The sequence below is a fragment of the Miniopterus natalensis genome, chromosome 2 (assembly GCF_054644295.1).
Source record: "Miniopterus natalensis isolate mMinNat1 chromosome 2, mMinNat1.hap1, whole genome shotgun sequence".
Classification (NCBI taxonomy): Eukaryota; Metazoa; Chordata; class Mammalia; order Chiroptera; family Miniopteridae; genus Miniopterus; species Miniopterus natalensis.
In genome coordinates this window covers 159,984,457-160,006,859 of record NC_142082.1, presented here as the reverse complement: position 1 = coordinate 160,006,859, position 22,403 = coordinate 159,984,457, and the positions used below count along the sequence as shown (strand labels likewise).

The 22,403-nt window shown below is 36.0% G+C and overlaps 1 protein-coding gene across 4 annotated transcripts in view; it reads left to right on the top strand.

Moving 5' to 3' along the window:
* Positions 1-22,403, top strand: part of PLEKHA5 (pleckstrin homology domain containing A5) — a 198,964-nt gene that overhangs the window by 151,231 nt on the left and 25,330 nt on the right. For 3 of the 4 annotated variants that reach the window (XM_087814772.1, XM_016197418.2, XM_016197420.2), the window contains 3 exons: positions 19,112-19,174; positions 21,105-21,185; positions 21,320-21,469. In XM_087814772.1, coding sequence (XP_087670898.1) covers positions 19,112-19,174; positions 21,105-21,185; positions 21,320-21,469 — 294 coding nt within the window. Of the gene's footprint in view, positions 1-14,031; positions 14,113-18,563; positions 18,600-19,111; positions 19,175-21,104; positions 21,186-21,319; positions 21,470-22,403 lie in introns of all 4 variants that reach the window. The other variant, XM_087814773.1, reaches the window with a different exon arrangement.

Here is a 22,403-nt window from a genome sequence, read left to right as displayed (position 1 = left end):
ATTCTTCTTCCTTGTTTGTCATCTCCTCCCAGTGTCTGGTCTTTGCCAAGCCACATGAGTCAGTTTTACAGGGACCTACAGGGCCCAGCATTACCTCAGTGGTGGCAGAGGGTGCACTTGGCTAAGGTGAAGGTTCGGACGTGTGAGTTCGTGAACCAGGACTGACGCTTCCATATTTTAGTTTTTATGAAATTCTCTATTAATATTTTATTTTAATTTAATGAGAATTTTTGATAGCTTCTTAAACGTAGAATTTCTTCGGTGAATACAATTTGACCTTGTTTTAAAATGTTCAAACTTTACTATTTGATCATGAAAGAGGTTACTGTGGAAAACATGATACTTACTTGCCTGTTTGAAAAAATAATGCACTGCTTTAAATTATTTTTCTAATTTAAAGAGGGATTTAACATTAGGATAACCCTTTAAAAGATGCTAAATCATTTTTTTTTGTTGTTTATTTAACAAAATACAGATGTTGGTTAATGTGAAAATTATTTATTTTTCCACGAAATGTTTTCTTCATAATTTTGCCTGTTAGAATGCTTTAGAAGTCAGCATTTCATGAATTCAAATTCAGATCTTCACTCCAGAGACTGGTGCTGTTGAAATTTAACCACAGTGTATATCATCTACTTTGAAAGCAGCCTAGCAAAGTCTTGCCTCAAAATTTCATGCTGCCTGAAAACTACTAAGATACGTGGGAAATAACTTTCTTAAAAGCCCCTTTGTCTAAAAAGCTCTAGAAATAGTTCTGGAAAACAATGGGCTGTTATAAAAATTAGGTTTAAAAAATAATTATGTAAATTTGAATCTAAAGTTACCTAGAATCTCTGGAGGTAAATCTAGTGGTTTACTATAATCTATTACTCACCCCAATAATCAAAACTAGAATTGCAGAGACATGGAACTCAGGAAAATCTTAGGAAAGGACAGGTAAATATATCAAAAATACCACTGTTTGCTGAGATGCTTCTCCTCAGCGCTCTTTCCCAGGTCAACCTGGGTGCCTCCCTTTACCTAAGCGGCCCAGACCACGGTTGAGTTTATATTCCTGTCATTCCTCTGCCGAGCCTCTCCTGTTGCACCTTGCTAGTGGTCATACAGGTGGCTTCTAAAAATCTCAACTTTTTATTGAGCTTCTCTACTCTCTCAACATGTCAGCAAAGGGTTTCCAATAATTTATCTTTTTCTTACCTTAGATCCTGAAATAAAGTTGTATTCCAACTCTTAAATAATGTGATAATGTAAAGAATTACGGAATTTGCCCTGGCCTGTGTGGCTCAGTTGGTTGAGTGTCTTCCCGTGCACCGAAAGGTCGCTGGTTAGGGCACACATCCAGGTTACGGGTTCAATCCCTGGTCAGGGTGTGTATGGGAGGCAACCGATTGATGTTTCTCTCTCATATTGATGTTGATCTCTCGCCCTCTACCTTCCTCTCTCTAAAATCATTAAACACATATTTAAAAAAAAAAAAAAAAAAGGAATTCCAAAATTCAGCTTCTTGAATTGCTTTGAAATAAGACTATTTCTGGAGGGGGGAAAATGGGCCATTTTTAGGTAGTAATTAGACAATTTATGAAAACATGGTGGGAGCTTTGCCCAGAAACTCAGATATTCCTAAATGTATATGTCCTTAAGGTTTCCTAAAGAAAATCTCTCTTTAAATAAGTCAAAATGTTTTATGGTTTCAAATAATTGCTACTTTCTCAGTATCCTATATTTTATATCAGTAGTAAGGTTACTAAGTTATATAAAAAGAATTATTGATAAATTTGAAATTTAACTAAGTTTTATTCAGCTCAAACATTTCCAGCTTTTACTCTTGTTACTGCCAGTAACCTATTTTAGATTACCAGATCTCTTGATTTTATGGGCATTATTGGTTGCCTGGGTTTATAAATTCATCAATTTTATCTAAGTACAAATTGGAAAGTAGATTTTAAAATCTTAAAGGAAAAAAGCTCTGGTCCCATTTTATGCTATTTATCATACCAGATGAACATGTACTAATTGATACTTACTTTCAACATTTATTCTGCTTGATCTAATAAATCATCAGAATAGCCTAAGGCCAACAAAATGCAGTCTTCCTGCTGCCCCTTCCACCACCATCAAAAGAAGAATTTTAATTGATTTAAATTCTCTTAATCTCTATCATTATTCATGAAAAATAAGACCAAGGAGTAGTCTCTGAGTTGCTTCACGGGTAGATTAATTTCTGATATTACCAGAATATTTAAAATAAAAAATGAAAATACCTTATCTGAAATTCTGAAGATTTACATACTATACAGTCAATCCAAAAAAACCTTGACCTCTGATATCAGGAACTTGAGCACTTTAATAATTTGGTTCAATTCTGGCCAAGGGCATGTACTTCGGTTGCAGGCTCGATCCCCGGCCCCAGTGGTCCGGGCTCATGCAGGAGGCAACAATTGGTGTGTATCTCTCACATTGATCTCTCTCTCTCTCTTTCTCTCTCTTTCTCTCTTTCTCTCTCTCTCTCTCTGTCTCTTTCTCTCTCTCTCCCCTCCCCCTTCCACTCTGAAAAGCAATGGAAAAAATAGCGTCGGGTAAGAATTTAAAAAAGAAAAAAATGAATAAGTACATAGTATGTCATTAACTCATTTTCTTATTCAGCTTACTTATCACTGAATATTTGAGGAACTTTTGGTTACAGTTTAAATGAAACTTCAAACATTATCCTAAAATATACCTATGACATGGATTTAACATTTATTAGTTTTTCCCTTGTTTATCCCTCTGCCTAGCAGAATACAGAAACGGGTGGCGGGAACTATAGGTAAAATTTTGCAAGTGCCTCTGTACTTCCCAGGAGGTTGGAAGTAAATTCGAGATTATCAGCCCTTAGAATGGTATCTCCTCTGGAAAAGAATGTTGTAATTCCTTGAAAGTGAGGGAAAGGAGAATATCATGATATATTTCCTTCTCAGAATACGGCAGATTGAGTATGAGTTTTAGAACTACATGGCTCTGCTGAACAAGAACTTGGTTATTAGGAGTTCCTAATGTTTCTGTGGAGTTAAATGTAAATCATTTGTTTGTAACAGAAGGAACAGTTTCCATAGAAGCTTATTGTAGTCAACCATCTGGTGTTCAGCTGTAAGATACAGAAAGGGCAAACTGATTGTTTGAGTTCCTGCACCCTTACTGGTTATTAAATGTTTTTAATAGTCCCCCTGCTGGTTAAATTCCCAGCCCAGGCCATAAAATTATGTATTTATTATACCTAGAAACTGTACTCAGAGTGTCATATACCCTGACCAATGTCTAGTTCTTGGCTCCTGTAGCCTGGACCAGAGCTAGTTGGACTGAGCAAGAAAATGAAGTTGGGGTTTTAGAGACCAGACCAGGAGTTAAAGAGAGGAACTAGGGAAGTCCCCTCCATGAAGACGTGGAACAAAAGCTGGAGCCTTTTTGATCAGTGTTGAGGGAGGGTTAATAGGAATGAGAGAACTAAAACTTCCCCCTTCCCTTCACCTGTTTTCCTCCATTTGTTCCTTTCTTCCTCACTTGCTTCCTCTCTCTAACTTTCCCCTATTAGTGACTGAGGAGCGGTTATGAGGGAATTTAAGTGATGTTCCCTCTTTCTTCTTCCTAAAACCTTCCCGCCAGTTTTCATATTAGGCACTGATAACAGAAAATGAGATGCTTAGAGACACACAGGCAGGGATGGACAGAGGGTCAAGAAACTTGGAGCCGTGCTTCACAAGCCTTTTGTAAGCATGCTGCCCCCTTGTGGGTAAACTAAATATATACCAGCCGCACCCCCGCCTTTAGGATTAGAACACCTCAGTCGCCAGCCGCCCTCTTGGAGAATACCTGCTGCAGTTAATTGAGTTTAACTTCTACACTTTGACACATCTGAGCTTTGCTTGCACTGGTACTGCAGCAGGTATTTTTTTCATCTTTTACATATAAAAGTGTACTGTACAGTGTGCTTTTACAAATCTGCCCTTAAAATTATGACATTCTGTCTTTCCCCCCTCCCTTCAACAGTCAGTATAGTTAATTGCAGAAGTATCTGCGTGAGAATGGGAAAGGAAGGAACACGCCTCAGTTGGCCACACTTATGTTCTCTGGGAAAAGAACATGCCTCTGCTGCCATCATTCCATGAACTTTATTTGCCTCTACCCAGCTGGAGCTGTCGCCACCCAGCTAGAACATACTTAGTATAGCATCAAATACTATATTCTGCTAACCTAAAAATAAAAGCCAAAGTGAGAGGAAACAAACATTTTCTTGAGATCAAGAAGAATTGCAATGGCCCAGCTGGAGTGGCTCAGTGGTTGAGCATCGACCTAGGATTCAGGAGATGGAGGTTCAGTTCAGTTCCACGTCCGGGCCCATGCCCGGGTTGCGGGCTCGATCCCCAGCAGGGGGCGTGCAGGAGGCAGCCGATCAGTGACTCTAGTTGTTGATGTTTCTGTCTCTATCTCTCCCTCTCCCTTCCTGTCTCTGAAATCAGTAAAAGTATGTCTTGATTATGGGGTAAAGGCAGGGGCTTTTATGAGAAAGGAAAGGAAATAATTACATGAATAGAAGGAATGAATTGCTGTTGGTGCTAATAAGCTAATGAAGGAATTCCTATAGGTGCTAATAAGCTAAGTTATTCTTTAGCTATTCATAGTGGTGCAACTTCTAAAGAATGTCCGTAATGTTCAGTCCTCGTAGTCAGGATGTCTGCCTTCCTGTTAGCTTTACAAACAGTTGTTTGGGAGACAATGTTGGTTTGGGCCAGTTCAAAGGTTATTTTGCCCTGTTCAAACATTCCAAAGGCTCAAGGAACAAGACGTACAAAAGCCTTCCTCTGGGATGACAACTCCAGCTATGTTTTGAAATGACTCGATTTATCTCTCTTTTCTCAATTCTCTAACACCGGATGGCTAAAGGGCCTTATCCTTAAATTCTAATGGAGAAGCTGGAAGTTTCTCATGACAAACCAGTTTGCCACAGTAGACTAAAAGAAACATACAGCTTAAGCATTCCTGCGGTGTTCTTTGTTACATGAAAACGCCTAAGGTTCGCAAGAGTCAGTAGCTAAATCCTTCTTTTGTTTTATCAGTACTTTTTTTTTTTTAAAGTATTACCAAGTACTTGTGGGAAAGATAAGAAAATCATTTTTTTTAAATACTAACTTCTAAACCATCTTGAAGAGTAAGCTAAACTTTCTAATTTACAAAAATTTTAAAGTAACATTCAGATTTTATGATGTGAATTTTTTAAAAATAAATATTCATATTTTATGAACTTGTATATTAAAACTACTGGTGACTTTTGAAAGACGTCTGATATTCTGTCATTGGTTGCTGTGGACATTCCTCATCAGCACGCTTTCTAAATCCTTTCAGGGAACCACAATGAGAAAACTCTGTAGACAGGAACTCTGACCACTTTCAAATACACCATGCCAAGGAAAATGCAAAAAGGAACGGTTAGCTGGGTGTATGTAATTGGTACTGAAACCACTGGAGGTAAAAATCCAAGAGAACTTTTTTGCATTTTGTTCTTTGTGTTCATGAAAGACAGTTCCCTGTGAGGGAAGAAATGCTAACAAGATGATTGAAAAGATTCTTGATGGCTTTCATTGTTCATGTCAGTTCAGCAACTTCATTCTACTGAGCTATTAAGCAAGATCCCATTTTCTCTAATATTTCAAGGGGTCCTGGAGCTTCTATTTTTAAGGATGATTGAGAGCTACGAGTGGTCATGTTTCTAGGCGATACAGAATAGGCATTTGGAAAGAGCAAACCAAGGGAAATAGAAAACTGAATGTATGTTATTTAACACTTGCTAACCCAAACTAGTTACATGGTACAGAATATCTGTATTTTCTTATGCCTTGCTACTAAGAATGATGCTGTCTCTCTTTCTCTCACACCCCATTCCTCCTTTTTTGTCCTTTTCAGTCTCCCCTCTCCTCTGCATATTTGATCATAGAAGTAGTGGGGAGAGGAGGGGGAGAAACCCAGAAAATTCTTAAACTGCATATGACATCATAGTGGTAGAACTCTAAGAAGACAATGGATAGATTAGAATTTAGAATGTGGGAAGACAATATGTGTGCATCGGTACTCTGATCTCTTGGCCTGTCCAGTGCTTACAAGGTATTATCACGGTTCTCCTGTTTCTTCCAGTAATTAATCTGTCCCTTTTTGCTGTTTTCACCCAGCTCATTTCTAACTGTAGAAGTTTCCTCTTTCTTGGTGTTCTCTCATCTGAGCATTCATCTACTCAGTCATTTTACTAGTTGTCTCTTTGTTATTTTTCATCTCTAGCCCCTGGGTTTCTCCCAGAAAACAGGGCCTGTGATGTGGGCTTGTTTGCAGAAAGTTTATTTTGGGGAGTGATACCAAGGAGGGCATGGGTATATTATCAGCTGCATAGGCAATTTGAGCTTCATCTGACTCATTCTTGTTGACAAATGCATAGAAACACTGCAGAATTACCCACCTGAACAATAGAGGAGGGAAACATTTGTACTGGCTTTCATTCTCCGTTGACCAAGGGTTTCCCCTTACGACTAACTTGCCAGCACATTGACATTACACATGCATGAGCACCCAGTGGGGCCCCATGCACAAAAGTTCTAAAACAAACTCCCCCCCCTCCCCCCGTAGTTTCAGGTGTTTCTTTCTAGTTGCTCATGGAGATCTCCATTTGGAAGTTCTGCCCTTCAGTACATCCCCAACATTTAGTCACCAAATCTTGGCAGTGCAAAAACCACCTGCCACATGCCTCGTCTAACTTGGGAAATTTCACAAACTTTCTGTTCCCTACAAAGTAAGGTCTCTTTTTGGTTTGTCATTCAAGCCTTCACTCCACCACCACCATCCCCCAACCTGTGAAACACTTCTTCCCCAGTGAACCCTTTTCTCCAGCCAGCGACTCAGTTTCCCCAGGACTCCAAAAGCACCCCCATCCGCTGCACTGTGCGCCTGCCCAGTATCGGTCCATCCTCATAGCTTGAATATCATGTGACAGTTTCAGAGCACTTGTGTGTACAGTGTCCCACTTGGCTTCTCATCTATAACCTCGTGTGGGCTCTAACCCCGTTCTGTTTTAATGACTTTATCCCCATTTACTGTTTTAATAACTTGCCTAAAATCACAAAGCTAGGATGAATACTTGTATTAGTGAATTTTTTTTTAATCACTTTTGACTTTTTAAAATTAATGGAGTTGTTCTTATACTCAGAGTAGTTCTCTTTCAGGTTGCTGTTCTTTGTTACCTGAGAACTATCAGCTCCTGGTTACATACTAGTTATTTTCCTATCTAACAAGATAGGAAAATGAAAACGGAATTTCCCCACCCCTCCTAAAATGCATAACAGGCCTATTTTGTATTTATATTTTTATAACCCAATTACCGTAGCTTTTGCTTTATCTTATTTTTATTTTTTTCAGAAAATTATTCAGCAAAGATTTATGGAGCTCAATGTAGGGCAGCGTGTTAGTGCTTACAAAGTAAGAATTCATAAATGATTTTTAAAGCCCAGGAAGGAAATAAAGTTGAGCATAAATGCCAAAAACATTTCTAGGGTTGACCTAAGGGTATGATTATGTCTTTAATTACATACATAAGCCGATAAATCTTTGAATTAATGGCAGGAATTCTGCTACTCAGTGCCAGTTGTAACTCAGTAAGAATACAATTGCTATTAATAAAACCCAGATCCTTATATCTAGAAGACATTTTGATTTAAAGCTCAGATATATTTTAGAGTAGATACCCATGGCCAGAATAGATACCTTTTTTTTTTTACTAACAGAGATGTGAGATTTCCACTTTGGAATCTTTTGTCCCTTTGAAATGGTATTGTTTAAACGCTTGCTAAGAAAAGGAAAATATGACCATTTTGAACATTATACAGTAAAGCATCTTTACAAAATGGGTTTTGAGTTCTTTTAATATTTCTGGTGGCCTGTGAATGCCAGGAATAAAGGTGGTAGCATGAGGTTGTAATATATTACGTGAAGTTAAAGGGACAATGGTTAAGAAATCTTGAGGCAAATAGATTAAGCCGCTGAAGTAAAAATCAGATCTGTAAAATTTATCCTATAGCTAAAAGGATTTTAATTTTTAAAAAATACTTAAAAGACCGTTAGTTTTTTGTTTTTTTTAATGGTAAAACCTGCTGTAAGTAAATTATATAAGTTAATGATTTAGAAAGATATTAGCTTAGACCTTTGAAGTTTTTTTCAAAATATAACACAGGTATATATCTCAAAATGGCAACTTTAAAAGTTTGTTTTGCTGGGTTCAGGGTAGTTTCATGTTTCTCAATAAGTGGGCTTTATAAGAAAATGCCTTTTTTTTCTTTTAAGGGAATGTCAGGTATGTTTGATTCCTATGTTAGTGTCCCAATTTGTTGTTCCTTTCTAATTCTTAACAATTGCAATATTTTTCCTAAGTGTTATTTTTAGAAAACACATGTAGCATGGTCAGTTATTCTGATTGCTTTAAAATTTTCAGATAGGCCTCCATACTTGGCCCCATCAGCTACAAAGAGACTTATTTACATTCTTCTATTGAAAAAGTCACTTCAAATTTCCCTGCTTCCTGTTCAACAGCAAGTAGTTTCTATAGGTAGTCAGTCATAGCCTTCACTCTCAGGTTCTGGGACTTTCAGATGTGCCCCCAGTGAGAGTGAAGGCATTTCCATTGTCATGGTCTAAATGACCTGTTTATAAAGACCCCTGCATTCCTCAAAGCCTCACCCCAGGCATGTCAAATTCTTTAGCTTTCTAGTTGTGCCACACATCTTAAGAGTTATGGATCTACGCAGGAGGACATTCTTAAGAAATGGATTCTTCAGTGATTAGGCAATCACGGTTTTTTGCTATTGTTAAAACAGATTCCCAACTTAAAAATTCTTTTCCTAAGACGTCATTAAGAACTCGGGAAAAGTCCATTTTCCTTTTAAATGGGAAATGACAGCACAGAAATTGGTGTTCTCATTGATTATCAAGGAAGGACAAAAGCTGTGTGGCGTAGGCTGCTTGCTCAAAGGAGAAAAAGAGGAAGCTGGCAGCACAGATTCCGACTCGGGGAAACTCGGTTACGAGACAGAGCTTAGCAGAGGCTTTCCTCTCCGTGGAATGAGATCCAGATCGGTGTGGGGAGGGCGGATTATACTTATTTTACTGGTCTAGAATTTCTAGACCGTCTGTCTAATGTGATAGCCACTAGCCGTATGTGGCTGTTCAAATTAAATTGTGTTTCTATAATAGTAAAATTCATTTCCTCAGTTGCACTAGACTCGTTTCAAAGGCTGAAGAACCACGTGTGCTGGTGGCTACGGTATTGGACTACACCAATATAGAACATTTCCCTCATCACAGAAAGTTCTATTGGACAGTGCTATTCTAGATGATTTGTTATATAAACTTTTTAAATAGCAATTAAGCCACTACTTAACCACCTCTTATACTTAAAGGAGGTTTGGAGAATTAATCTTTTCCAAGGATAAATTATATGAATGAACATCTTGGCACTGCTCACTGCTAATCTCTTTCTCCTTTCTCCCCTTCCCCCTAAACATTATTCAGGCACATTTATCTCATGAGTTACGACTTCCTATTCCTTCTGCATTTGTAGCTAGTCTAATTTCTAAAGCAATAGAGACTTTGAAACCAATATTTAGAAGTTGCTAGAATAATAGAACAACTGACAATTGGAAATTGGATTCCTGACGAATGTCCCAGATCCCCCTTCATTCTACTGAGTCTACTAATACTATTAATAAGAAGATTTCATTTATTTTTTAAAGGGGGTTAAGTCTCTTAATGCTATATCTTATACAGTGACAAGAGAATATTTTAATCTGATGCAACTTGGGTTTGGATAATTTGTTTCAAAGTTTTCATCTTTTGATAGTTGTGCAGGTATTCTCACCCACTAGGACCTTGAAAAAGTCTTTACTGGTGACAATTGAATTAGTTCTCAATTACGTGCATTTGTGCCAGGATGGGACCAAGACTCTCAAGCCTGATTGCCTGTCAGAACCTCCAGTGGGTCTTCGGAAAGACAAAAACCAAGTGTCCAATACTCAAGGCCCTCTGTCTGCCAGTCAGGATTGCCAGAGCTCCACCCAGCCCTGCATATATTTTTAAATCTCCATAGGTTACTTTTTTTTTCCAGTCAGGTTAAAAACTACTGAGGTAAATACTCACCAGGAACACCAAAGAAAGAAGTCTATAGTTTTTCTCAAGCACCATCTTAGTGCTTTCTAACCTTTTTCTTGTATGGCACACAGATGTATTTTTAAGATGTTTCCGCTTAAACTTTTTCTTGTTTATTGCTGAAGTTAATTATGAAAATAATGGAATTCCTGAATCATTCATTCTCATTTTTATTATTATAAAATAATGGAACTTTTATAATTTAGCAATTAACTGAAACCTGAACCTGTATTACCTGTTTCTTCAAAGAAGGAATTAAAGCAGGAAGCAAAGCATTTAATTCAATCCCAAGTAAATTATTAAACATCCTCCACATACTAATTAGTCTTTCTCCTGCTCTCATTTCTTAAAACATGTCTGCTGTCAACACCATTATCATAATGCTGTCTAGGATTCTTGTGTTCGCAGCAGAGAGATTGGTTGGATATTCTACCTGTCCCCCCTTTTTTTAAGAACTCGAACACAAAATTCCAAGGAGCTCATGGAGCATTATGTGTTTTATTTTTTAGATTAGACTTGACTGCTGTAACTCAAAAACTATTACAAAGTTCACATAGCAAAAGCCAGATGAAGTGTCCCATTTCAGTGTAAGTTACAGAAACAAGTTAATTTCTAAGTATTAAGATACAGAATATTTCAGAGGTAACCACTAGCCTATTTCTAGGATGTATTTGGAGACAAAGCTGATCCAGTATTTCCAATTCAGTAAATCTGCAAAGAGTGAAGATTCCATCAGATCATTGAAATTGTTTAATGGGGACCAAACTTGCGTAGTATGGAATTCTGATTGTTCTGTTCAGTTGGCTTCCACCGTTGCATACCAGGTACAGGGAGAGCGCCACCACATACAGGACCACTCACGGGTGCAGGTCATTTTATAGCCCACTACCCAGTCATCCTGGGAGCCACTAGTAGGTGGGTACAATGCCCACGGGAATTCTGAAATGGCCCCACTGCTTTTGCCTTTCTGCACATTGTCTTATCCCATCTCTTCAACTTGAACAAAATGGGATTCCAAGGAGCATGTGAGCTGAGGAGCGCTCACTATGATAAAGTCACACTTGGCTTACTTTAACTCCAGAGGGATCTTTAGACCAGCCTGCCACCTTGACGTTTTAATGATACTGTCTACATCAGAGACTCTCAAGATTTACGTTAGAATTATATGGGAATCAGAGTGACTGTTCTTTTCAAGGCCCTCACGTGATTCTGGTGTGGGTAACGAACCACTGGTCTAAATAAGCTTGAACTTCAGTTTCTGAAGTAGCCAGTAAGAAAAAGGAAAGACGGTGTTAAAAGATAGCCATATGTATTTACAAATGCATTGGGTGGCTTGTTGTTTAATTAGTTAACATTTCCTCCACTAAATTTCTGATGTGGATATAGATTCAAAAGCCACAATAAAGGTTGTGAGAATAGTTCTCCAGGTCGAGCCTCGCTTCAGTAGAGGACTCCAGGATTAACATGGTATGAACATACAGGGCTAACGTTTTTCTTACCTCTTTATGTCACCGAGGGGTATTTGCCAGAGGATAATAATTCCATTAATTTAGTTTATTTCGTGTTTATGTATTTTTATTCTTGGCTCTTCAATAACTTTTTATTATTAGAAAAGCCGTCTGTTCAGCAGGGAAAATTTGGGAAATGTAGAGAAGTGTAGAAAAAGAAAAGAATAATCCACATTCCCACCGTTGAAAATAATTGCTGCTCACATTTTCATTCCTTTGTTGTTCTACTAAATTGCCAGCTTCCCAAGAGGCCTTCTAGTTTTAATACTCTAGGATTTGCTGTGTATGTTTGAAATTTTTCATAATGAAGAAGTGACTCTGAGACACTCTGCAGTTGGTGTTCTTTAAACATTATTTTCGCTGTTTATCTGTCCTTAAGCCAGTTGCTTTTGCAATGATCCCTTCTCAGTGACTTAATATTTCATGATCTTTGACATGTAAATAAAACAGGCATTTTAAAATCATACACATGGCTTCCTTATATGTCCATGCATATTTACCCTCTCAAAGTACTCCACTAAATAAATCATGCCTTATTACCCTTCTGCAGAAACCATATTGTCCCTTCTCTAAGTAAATTCCTCAGGCCTAGAGTGTGAACATTAGTCATTGATGTGTACCACACTGAAGCTCCACTCAAAGGAGTGAGCCCTGTGGACAGAACTGGCCATTTGACACAGTGGCCCATTTGTAGTGCCAGACATCCAAGACACAATAGGGAATCTCAGATTGACCTTGAGTGTTTTTTACATTTGGATACTATCTGATTTCTGTTACTTCTTAAGCATTTTTGCCCCTGACCTCCACTCCCCCCACCCCTAGTAATCTTAGAGTCACAGACTCTTCTGTCTAATTTCCATGGCATGCTGTTGAAAAATAACAAATAATTAAATAATATCAAAAATGAATAAGGACTTAAACTACTTGTATTATATCCATAGCTTCCTATTTATAAGTTACTTTACAACACTGTAAAAAATTTATTCTGTACTACATATCAGTGCAGTTGTTTCCTGTGGGCATGAGATCTCATCTACAAATGCCTTGGTTTCTTGCTAGATAATATTGGAGGGGGGAAAAGAAGTTTGACATTAACTGATGTATAGATTTGAGTCCCACCGTTGTATAGAAATTCTATTAACATGTAGATGTGTAGATTTAAAAATACATTACTTAGCTTGAATAAAACTTTTTAAAAGCAGCTGAAACCAGTGACAGGAAGTTTCTAATTTGACAACCAAAACAGACTTTATTGACATAAAACATTGGTAACTAGACTGAAAATAAAATTGTCTAGATACAGTTTTTAAGGTTTATTTTTCACTTATTTCATGTGTTTATTAAGATTAGTAAACTTTTGTTGTAGATTTAGCTAAATCAGTAAAACAGCATGTTAACCATGATAAAAATGCTTATTTTCTATAATATGGAGGGTGGGAATTATGGAGGGTAAACTGAACGTCACAAATTGCAATTATAAACAGGCTTGTCTGCTTGCAAATGGGGTGAACTCTGTTGGCCTTTTACTCTATATACATCATGATGATTGTCTTTTGAATGCTTTCACTCTTGAGTCCAGAGCCAGCTAAAACAAATATTTTTCTAGAGGCAGTAATTAAGTACAACATCGCTGGAAATGTGAGAATGGGCTCAGCCTCTTTAGAAGCCAGGGAGATACACTAAGTCTTTGCTAAAGAAATTTTAGTATGCATATCCTTGAAATAATTCTACATATGGTGTTATACTGTGAGAAGATCTAGATTATGGTATATATAAATGTCAAGGTTAAATTTAATAAAATGTGTGATTAAGTGACCAGATACATCAATTATATTAAAAATGTTAATATTTGTAGAGAACTAAATTTTCTGATTAACCTTATAAAGAACTGAATATCATTTTAAGCTCTTACTGATTAAGTAATCAGTTAAATGAGGCTGTGTTTCTCCTTGTTAGTTCATTGGTTGTCACCCTCTAGTTTATCCTTGGAGTCATGATGCTTTATCATCTATTCTAATTTACTTAGGAGTCTTCATAAATTGACTATATTGATTATATTTATGAAGTAAAGCCTAATTGCAGCAATATTGTTGTTAGTAAGCTTTTTTTAAAATAACCTTGAACATATTTTATAGCATTTAATACTTGTTCAGAATGGTTTATATAAGTTAGATCTGTACAACTTTGGGGTAAAATGTAAACAACTGCACTATTAGGAGATATTAAAGTAGAGGCTATATTTACAGTGTCGTCTTTCAAATCTAGCTATGCTGTAAACTGATGTTTGCTGTATGCTCCTCCTGATTTGAAATAGATGAAAGAAAATGAACCTATTATCACCATGGTTCACACAATGATTGAGAACTCGGCGCTAAGACCCCAACTGTACCAGCAAGTAAGGTCTTGGACAGTGAATGACACTGCTTTACCATCTGCAAAATCCCTCAGTGACAGTTTTGGTTTATCCTCAGAGTTACTCATAACATCAGTGTTTTTCTTCTTCCATTTTTTGTTTATGTCTATTTGGAAAAACGCAATTCATCCATGCTTTTCAAGATGCTGCAGTATTCTTAGCATGGCTTTGCTGAACATTTTGCTATTGAATATTAAGTGTGCCATTTTCCTGAAGTTTTTGTGCAGAGTATTTGATTGATCTGTACTTGGAGGTCTGCAGTGCAATTTGCAAAAATTTAATAGATTGCCATTAATTTTGACTACCTGTAAAAACATGATTTTTAGGGGAAGCTTAAAAAACAACTTTTTTTCCTTTCAGGGGCAGCCCCCCTCCCCTCAATGTTTTAGGAATAGATTATATTTATGTGGGAGTTCTTTAAATCTGGTTTCTGTACTGTGGTATGGTAAAACCTAACGATGGCCATTTCTTAACATACTGGGAGTATCTGCTCCCTGTATTCTTATCATTGTTACGCAGTTATCAGGATAGTCATGTCTTTCCTCAGTCTTTGCCCTGAGAATGTGTACCATGGAGTTGGCTGCCTTTCATTTAGGACCTTGGTAATCTGCAGATCTGCAAAAGAAGTCATTTTATACATTCCTCTCCAGTTTTTTTGTATGTCATGGTCTAAATGTTCTTAGCTGTGTGTTTTGCAACATCAGCTTCTTCCACCTCAATACTCTCAACTGACTGTGGCCTATGACCTGTTACAGCTACTTAAATCGTACGGAAGGAGAAAATTAACTAACATGAAAAATGAATCTATGTTTTGATTAAAATATGTAAAACATCTGTTTGTTTTTTTAAGAAAAAAAGCACCTTGAGGCCACACTGGCTTTAAAGGCCTTCTGGTTTGCTTTAGTTGCCTTGGGGTCTGCATCATGGCCTTGCAACTGTGAGACTGAAACAGTTCGGGGGGAGGGTGACTCATTTCTGAGCAGTTTTCGAAACATTTAAAGTATATTATCTGATTAAACATAGTTTTTCATTTGCAATAAGGAGAAAAAGTACTAAATATTTAAAGTTAAACAGCTTTACTTTTGAAAAGAAAATGGAATCTTTCCATTCTTAAAGTCACCAGAGTATAGAACCTTGACACTCCATTTCCAGATTATCACACTTGAGTGCCTCAGCACTAGTTCCAGAGTTGATACCTTTTCCAGTGTCTGAAGCTGTCAGTTTATTGTTTTTTATAATGCTAAATTGATATCAGATCAAAGCCTTTTTGTTGTATTAGATTATGTTTTCATTTTGTACATTTTGCGTATTTTCAATAAGAGACTATCCTGGATTTCCTGTTTGGTTTGGTTTGTTTTTTCTTTTTTATATTGATCACTAATCAGCATTGATGATGCAGACATCATTGCTGATTGAAATTACTCAGTCACACTAAAAGTTCTGATTGAAGCTTTTTTAAAAATGTGACGATGCCCTAGCTGGTTTGGCTCAGTGGTTAGAGCATCCCAGGTTCGATTCTGGCCAAGGGCATGTACCTCGGTTGCAGGCTCAATCCCCGGCCCTGGTCGGGAGGCAGCCAGTCAATGTGTCTCTTTCACATCGATGTTTCTCTCTCTTTGTCTCTCTTTCCTTTCCACTCTATGAAAAGCAATGGAAAAAATACACTCTGGTGAGAATTAAAATTTAAAAACTAAGTTAAAAAGTATGGCAATATCTGAGACTGGTCATATCAGTGACCTTAAGTACGGAAAGAACAATAGGTTTACATAAATACATTTCTCATATTAATACTTGAAGCGGGGGGGGAACTAAAATTGTACACAACAGGAAGATCTGAATGTCTAATATAAACAGCCATCACTGGGCATGAGATGGGCAACCAGTTGCTGAGTAATCACTCTTAACTCTCAGCGCTGTTGAGTCTAAAGAGTCTTCAGGGATGACTTTTTTCTTAACTCAGCCACTGGTAAATTACTTAATTTTTGAAGAGCATTGTTGATGGATAAAAGTTACAGTCAGACACATTCCTTAAACTGTGTTTATAAATTTGCACAGATTGAAATTAGACTTTTTTCCTCCAGGTTTTCTTTATCATATTATCATCTAAAGAAAACCTTTTTCCGATTTTATATTGAACACTGTTATGCTTTATCTGACATTGCATTACAATACATTGTTAATGGCTCCTGAAATGTAGCTGAAAATATAGTGACAATGTAATGTTTGATGACCTGTAATTCTGAATGACAGCACTTCAGGTTTTCTTTCAGGAGGACCTTTATATTGGCATTTTCTTAGAAGAAATTGCCTAGGCAGTAATTATCTTAAAATTAGTCAAATAAGTAAGACCTAAAACTGAAGGAAAACAAATGCTAAGGCAGTAAGCATCAAGTTTAAAAACTTCCTCTGCATTTATAAATCATCTTACCACCTTTTATAATTACGTTGTTGTACCAGAGTTTGTATAATATAATTAGTGAAATTAATCACCTGATAAATAATTGTTTTAAAACATACACACTAATATTAGCAAATACTTAGAGCCCTGTGAGCACTTTTTAATCCTCATGGGATATAATATTTAATTTTATCAACTATTTTCCTGAAAATCCTTTTTGGGGTTTGTGTATGTATGTACATGTCACATACATAAAAGGGGAAACTGTAGAAAGTTGAATTTTAATGAACAAAACTAATTTTGTTTTAACTTAATTCCAAGCCAGTATTTTTTTAAAAGATTATTAGGTACCATTTTAGTAGGATTTTCATATTGTTTTTTTTTTAATAAATTATATTCATCTTTTCTTAAGAAAAGCCTCAGTAATTATTGTCAGTAATGAAAAAATAGGCCATGCTTAAAAGTTAAGTATTTAAAGAATAACCTTGTTTTCTTATACTCTTCTTCTGACAGGTAAAAGCAATGTATAGTAGAAGGTTGATTATTTTAAGATTTTTGTTAACTTGGATCTAATGATGAATATCTTTATTGAATAATTTGATAAAAGGTTTCAATAAAATTTTCAGGGGTACTAAAAAATAGGCACAACAAAAATTTAATTTGTGGAGATAATATATTTTGATATCTATAAAGATATATCACTCTAAAATCATAACTACACAGTACATGTTTTTCTTTTTTATAATATGCCAATTGATAAAAAATGAATATGCAATAATATTTCCTAAATAAAAATGTTATACAAATATCCTAAATATTTATTACACACTACTACGTTTTTATTTAAAATTACTTGTCTTTTTTCTGTTGACCCTGGGATATAGGATACAATTCATATTTCAATCTGTATGTCGCACTATCCACTAGTTATATTCAAATTACATATTCCATAGAATAGTAAAGCTGTTCTGCATTTAACTTTAAATATTAAATAAGCAAAGTTTTTGTGGACACTTAGTAGCTAAAGGCTTTATATCTTTCACTTTTTATAAATGAGAAAATTTAATTTTGTCACCTTACATTTTTTTGTCATGGATCTAGGCATTTTAAAACTTTTTTTAATAATAGGAGTATAAATTCTTTTTTTGGATTTAGGTGCTTTCATTTAGAGTGACAGGACATATTCAGCGATCTTTATCTTAAAATAGTGCACAAGTATCCTGACTTTGGTCATTAAATTCATTTTTCATGTGACGTTCATTTCTATGAAAGTTTTGTGGTTAATAATCACTGTGCATACCCTTAAATAGTCACAGGTTCATTTGCATGAGGTACGTGAAAGTCATGTCTTGAAATGAGACACGGAAATCCAGGATGATTATTGTATGTTTGGAATGCTTACATTTAACCTCCCGATTCCCACATTTCCAGATCCATTCAAAATTATCTGCTGTTTAAATTATGGCTCCTTCTAAAGATGTAGCTGTCAAGCAGTTTCTTTAAAAAGGGGCATATATAGTTACAATTTATACATTCTTATACATTTTTATGCGTATATATGAAATTTAATTTTCTAATCTAGACTGTAGTTGGGAAACACTACTCCCATCCCCACTTTGAGAAAAAGTCTGCCATTTCATAAACATGCAGTGAGCCCCAATTAAATTTTTCTACTGTGCTTTTGTTACTGTCTAGCAGACAATATAAAGTCAAAAAGTGCGAGAGAGTAAAATATTGACTGCCAAGGCTATGATGTGATCTGTGGTGTAACTGACTGGGGGTGGCTATTGAAATCTCGGTAAGCTCAATCAGAAACGAGGCTTTGCTTGACCAAAAGATATTTGGAAGAAGCTGAAGAAACCATGTTTAAATACACTGATAATTATTTACAATATAATGGTTTCAGTGAACACATAGAGCTTTTTATGAAATTTCACTATCATAGTTTATAACACAGGCTTTCGGTTTTATGAGGTTTTGAATGATTTTTTCCTCTTTTCAATTAAACCCATACTTTTCCTCCATTATCTTTTAGTTCTTAAGACAGAAGAACAAGATAAGTCTATATTGTGTATGTGTGTTTATATATTATGTATATGTATACAATATGTTACAGGCTTTGTTAGTAAAATTGTAGTAAGATGTGTTGACATTTGGGTGTACACATACACAGTTGTGTGATTATGTGTATACTGTGAAGGACAGTTTTGACTGTTGAAATATACCTGATTCAAATATTTGATTCAAACAGTTGCTATGATTGTTTTTGTCAATTTCCATTAAAGTGTGTGTCTTTACAAACGGAAAATGTAAGGTGCTGTATAGTTTTGTTTGACCAGCTTATTATTTTGTTTGATAAGCTAAAGTTAACATCATTTTTATGTATCTTACATATTGTATCACTGTTAAATATTTTTCTATTTTTGTAATGATCTTTGTTTGAATTAAACTTATGAAAGTATGAGAGTCATTAAAATCCCATCTTTATTATTGTTATATAAGTCTAAAATATTAACTGTAGGCTAAGTAAGTATATTTTTAAATATTAATTTTAAAGTTGCTATATGACATTTTTTCTTGTAGCTGTCACAAGATGAGTGCAGAGGCACCCTGTACAAATACAGACCTGACGAGGTAGATATTGATGTAAGTATTACTTTGCTGTATAGTGTCAGTGCTGTCGTCTTCTCTGCCAGAACATTGTAAATAAGCACGACCAAAAAGTTCTCTTCCGCTGGCCTCCAAAATGACATCAAATAAATTAGCATTTTCTTCTTTTGCACTTAGATTCAATTAAACGCTCACTCCGCAGTCGTTCTCTTCCTACCCTCACCCCCATAGTTAGCAGTTGACTATATTAAGAATCACATAAAGGAAAGTAAAAGACTGTTTTATTAAAAATTATGGAGGTACTGGAGACAAAGTGAAATTGTCTAAGCCTTTTGGAGAAAGTATCAGCCTCTACAAATTCTGTTATTACTCCTTCCTTTTTCATTGTTTAAATGTAGTATTTTTTAATCATACTTCAGGCCGGCGGCTTGCCATTCATTCCTATTGGTGTCTCATTCTTTTTCCCTCATTCCCCCTGGTTTTGTTCATTGAATTGTACCCCTTTCTCAATTCAGTGTACAGTAGTCCCCCCTTTGTGCAGTTTCAGTGACCTGCGGTCTGAAATGTTAAATGGAATATTCCAGAAATAAACAGTTCATAAGTTTTAAATTTCATCCCATTCTGAGTATCATGATGAAACCTCATGCCATCCCACCCTTCTTGCCTAGGGGGTGACTCACCCCTTTGTCCACTGTCTCCACACCTATTCATCACTTAGTACCCATCTCCGTTATCAGAGCCAGTGTTGAGTGCTTGTGTTTGAGTGACCCTTATTTTATTTAATAATGGCCCCAAACTTCAAGAGTAGTGATGCTGGCAATTCAGATATGCCCATGTTAAGCCGTAAAAATGTGTGTATGTACAGGAAAAAACATAGTATACTTAGGGTTTGGTACCATCTACAGTTTCAGGCATCCACTGGGGTCTTGGAACTCATGCCCCATGGAAGGGGAGGCCACTGTATTGCATTTGGTGTAGCTTGAGTTTTGTCTAACAAAGATGATATAGTACTTTAATAGATAAATAGAAAAGAAAGTGAAATCTCCTAGTGCTTTCATTGTGCTATAAAGTTTGGGTCATATTTATTAGAGTTTGGTTAAGGTTTTTCAGAATTTGGAGAACTGGTTTATTATGATACTGAAATTTTACTAGTGTGCAATTGTTTTTCATAATTTAAAAAGTGGGGTAGTGCCAAGAATTTAAAACATTAAAAGTACGCCTGGCCGGGCGTGGCTCGGCGGTTGAGCATCGACCTAGGATCCAGGAATTTGCTGTTCGATCCCCGGTCAGGGCACATGCTCGGGTTGCGGGCTTTATCCTCAGTCGGGGCGTGAAGGAGGCAGCCGATCAGTGACTCTCATCATCGATGTTTCTCTCTCTCCCTCTACCTTCCTCTCTGAAATTAATAAAGATATGTTTTTTAAAAAAAAACAAAAAACATTAAAACTACTGCAAGTGGTTTTTCACCACTAGCAACATTTTTATTTGTGTTGTTGCAGTTAGAAGCAATCTTTCATTTACATTCTTTTCTAAGAACATAAGAGCGTAATTTTAAGAATACAAAAACAGAATCCATTTGGTGTTTTAATTAAGGGCTGCATATATCACTTAACCTCTATCCAATAGTTTGAAAGGGGGGAAAATCATAGCCATGTTGAAATGATTTGTATAAAGCATATGAGACTGCTTGATTACTAAGAATATTTTGAATTATTTAGGTTAAATAGTATGGCTGAAATGCTTTATCACTTTATATGTTGTTTTAAGCATTCTATCTTTTATAAGCTATATTTACATTTTTATTTTACTCATTGAAATAAAGAGTGACATATAATTAAATGTTCCGTAACTGTTTTAAATGTGTTCTCTTGTTATAATCACCTCCAGTTACAGGAGTGATGACTAACGTACCTCCAATAATGGGAGAAAAAATTGCTAACGAAGGATATCTTCTCTTACAACCTAGGCCAAGCTAAGCCGTCTGTGTGAACAAGATAAAGTGGTACATGCTTTGGAGGAGAAACTTCAGCAACTCCACAAGGAGAAAGTAGGACAATTATGTTTATTATCTACAATTGATGTTACTTTAATGGTTATTATCAGGACACTGTGATAACTAAAGCAAAAAAGAATTCATTCAATGATGCAGAACATTAAATGTAATTATTTTTATTATAATAGTACACGCTTGAGCAAGCTCTGCTATCAGCCAGCCAAGAGATAGAAATGAATGCCGATAACCCAGCAGCCATTCAGACTGTGGTGTTACAGAGGGACGATTTACAGAACGGCCTGCTCAGTACATGTCGAGAACTTTCTAGAGCCACTGCTGTAAGTAGCAGGGTTTGTTTTTCTTACTAGTAAGACTCACTGAAATATTATGCAGTTTTTTCTTTTTTCTATTTAATGTATATTTCTATTTGATTAGACTGTCTTTAGGATTGTTCTTTATTATAACAAGAAATTAATTTGTTATTAATATCAAAAACAAAGGGTGGTCTTTATTTCTCTAATTAGTAGGCATTTTGTTTTTTTGTGAAATAGTTGTTTTACAAGGTAAATACTCCTGTTTACATATTATGCAAATGAAATATCCTTAAATAAAGTTCATTGTATTAGGAAAATAAATACTTTTTGGATTTTAAGGGAGTTAGGGTAATTTTGAGAAGGTAGTAATTAGGTTCACTTAACCAGCCATTTCAATAAAAGGCACCTGTGAAATGCTTTTAAGAAACTGTCAACATTACCATTTCGTAGCTGCAGTGTGATCTAAGTTTAGATGATAGGTTTGAGTAAGAAATATAATTAGTAGAACCTTTTAACCTACAGTCTTGTCGCTTTATAAAGAGTCTCTTAGGATTACCAAATCCAAAAGTCTTACTTAAGAGTTTGTAAATTAAGTGTTTTATGAGTCTAAACAGTCTGCTTTAGATCCTATGATGCAGTCATCTCTAAACATAGTAAGAGCACCTGCCCAAGCAGCCCTTTGAAAGAGAAATCCTCGCAAAAGCCACCTGTTAAAGAAAACTGCTAACACACCCTTGTCTGTAGCTTCAGTGGGCTCTTTAGGGAGCAGCTACCTTTTAAAAAGGTCCACAGGCATTATAGCTTAACTAAGAGAGGTCTTTCCAAGCTGGCAGGATACCAGAGTCTCAACACGGCTCCAATTCTAAACACATAAAATAACATTCCAAGCATGAGCTATTTTTAAAGGAGTACAGCATGGTTTAAAATAAATCAAAACTTAGATTTTGTGATTCTTAAA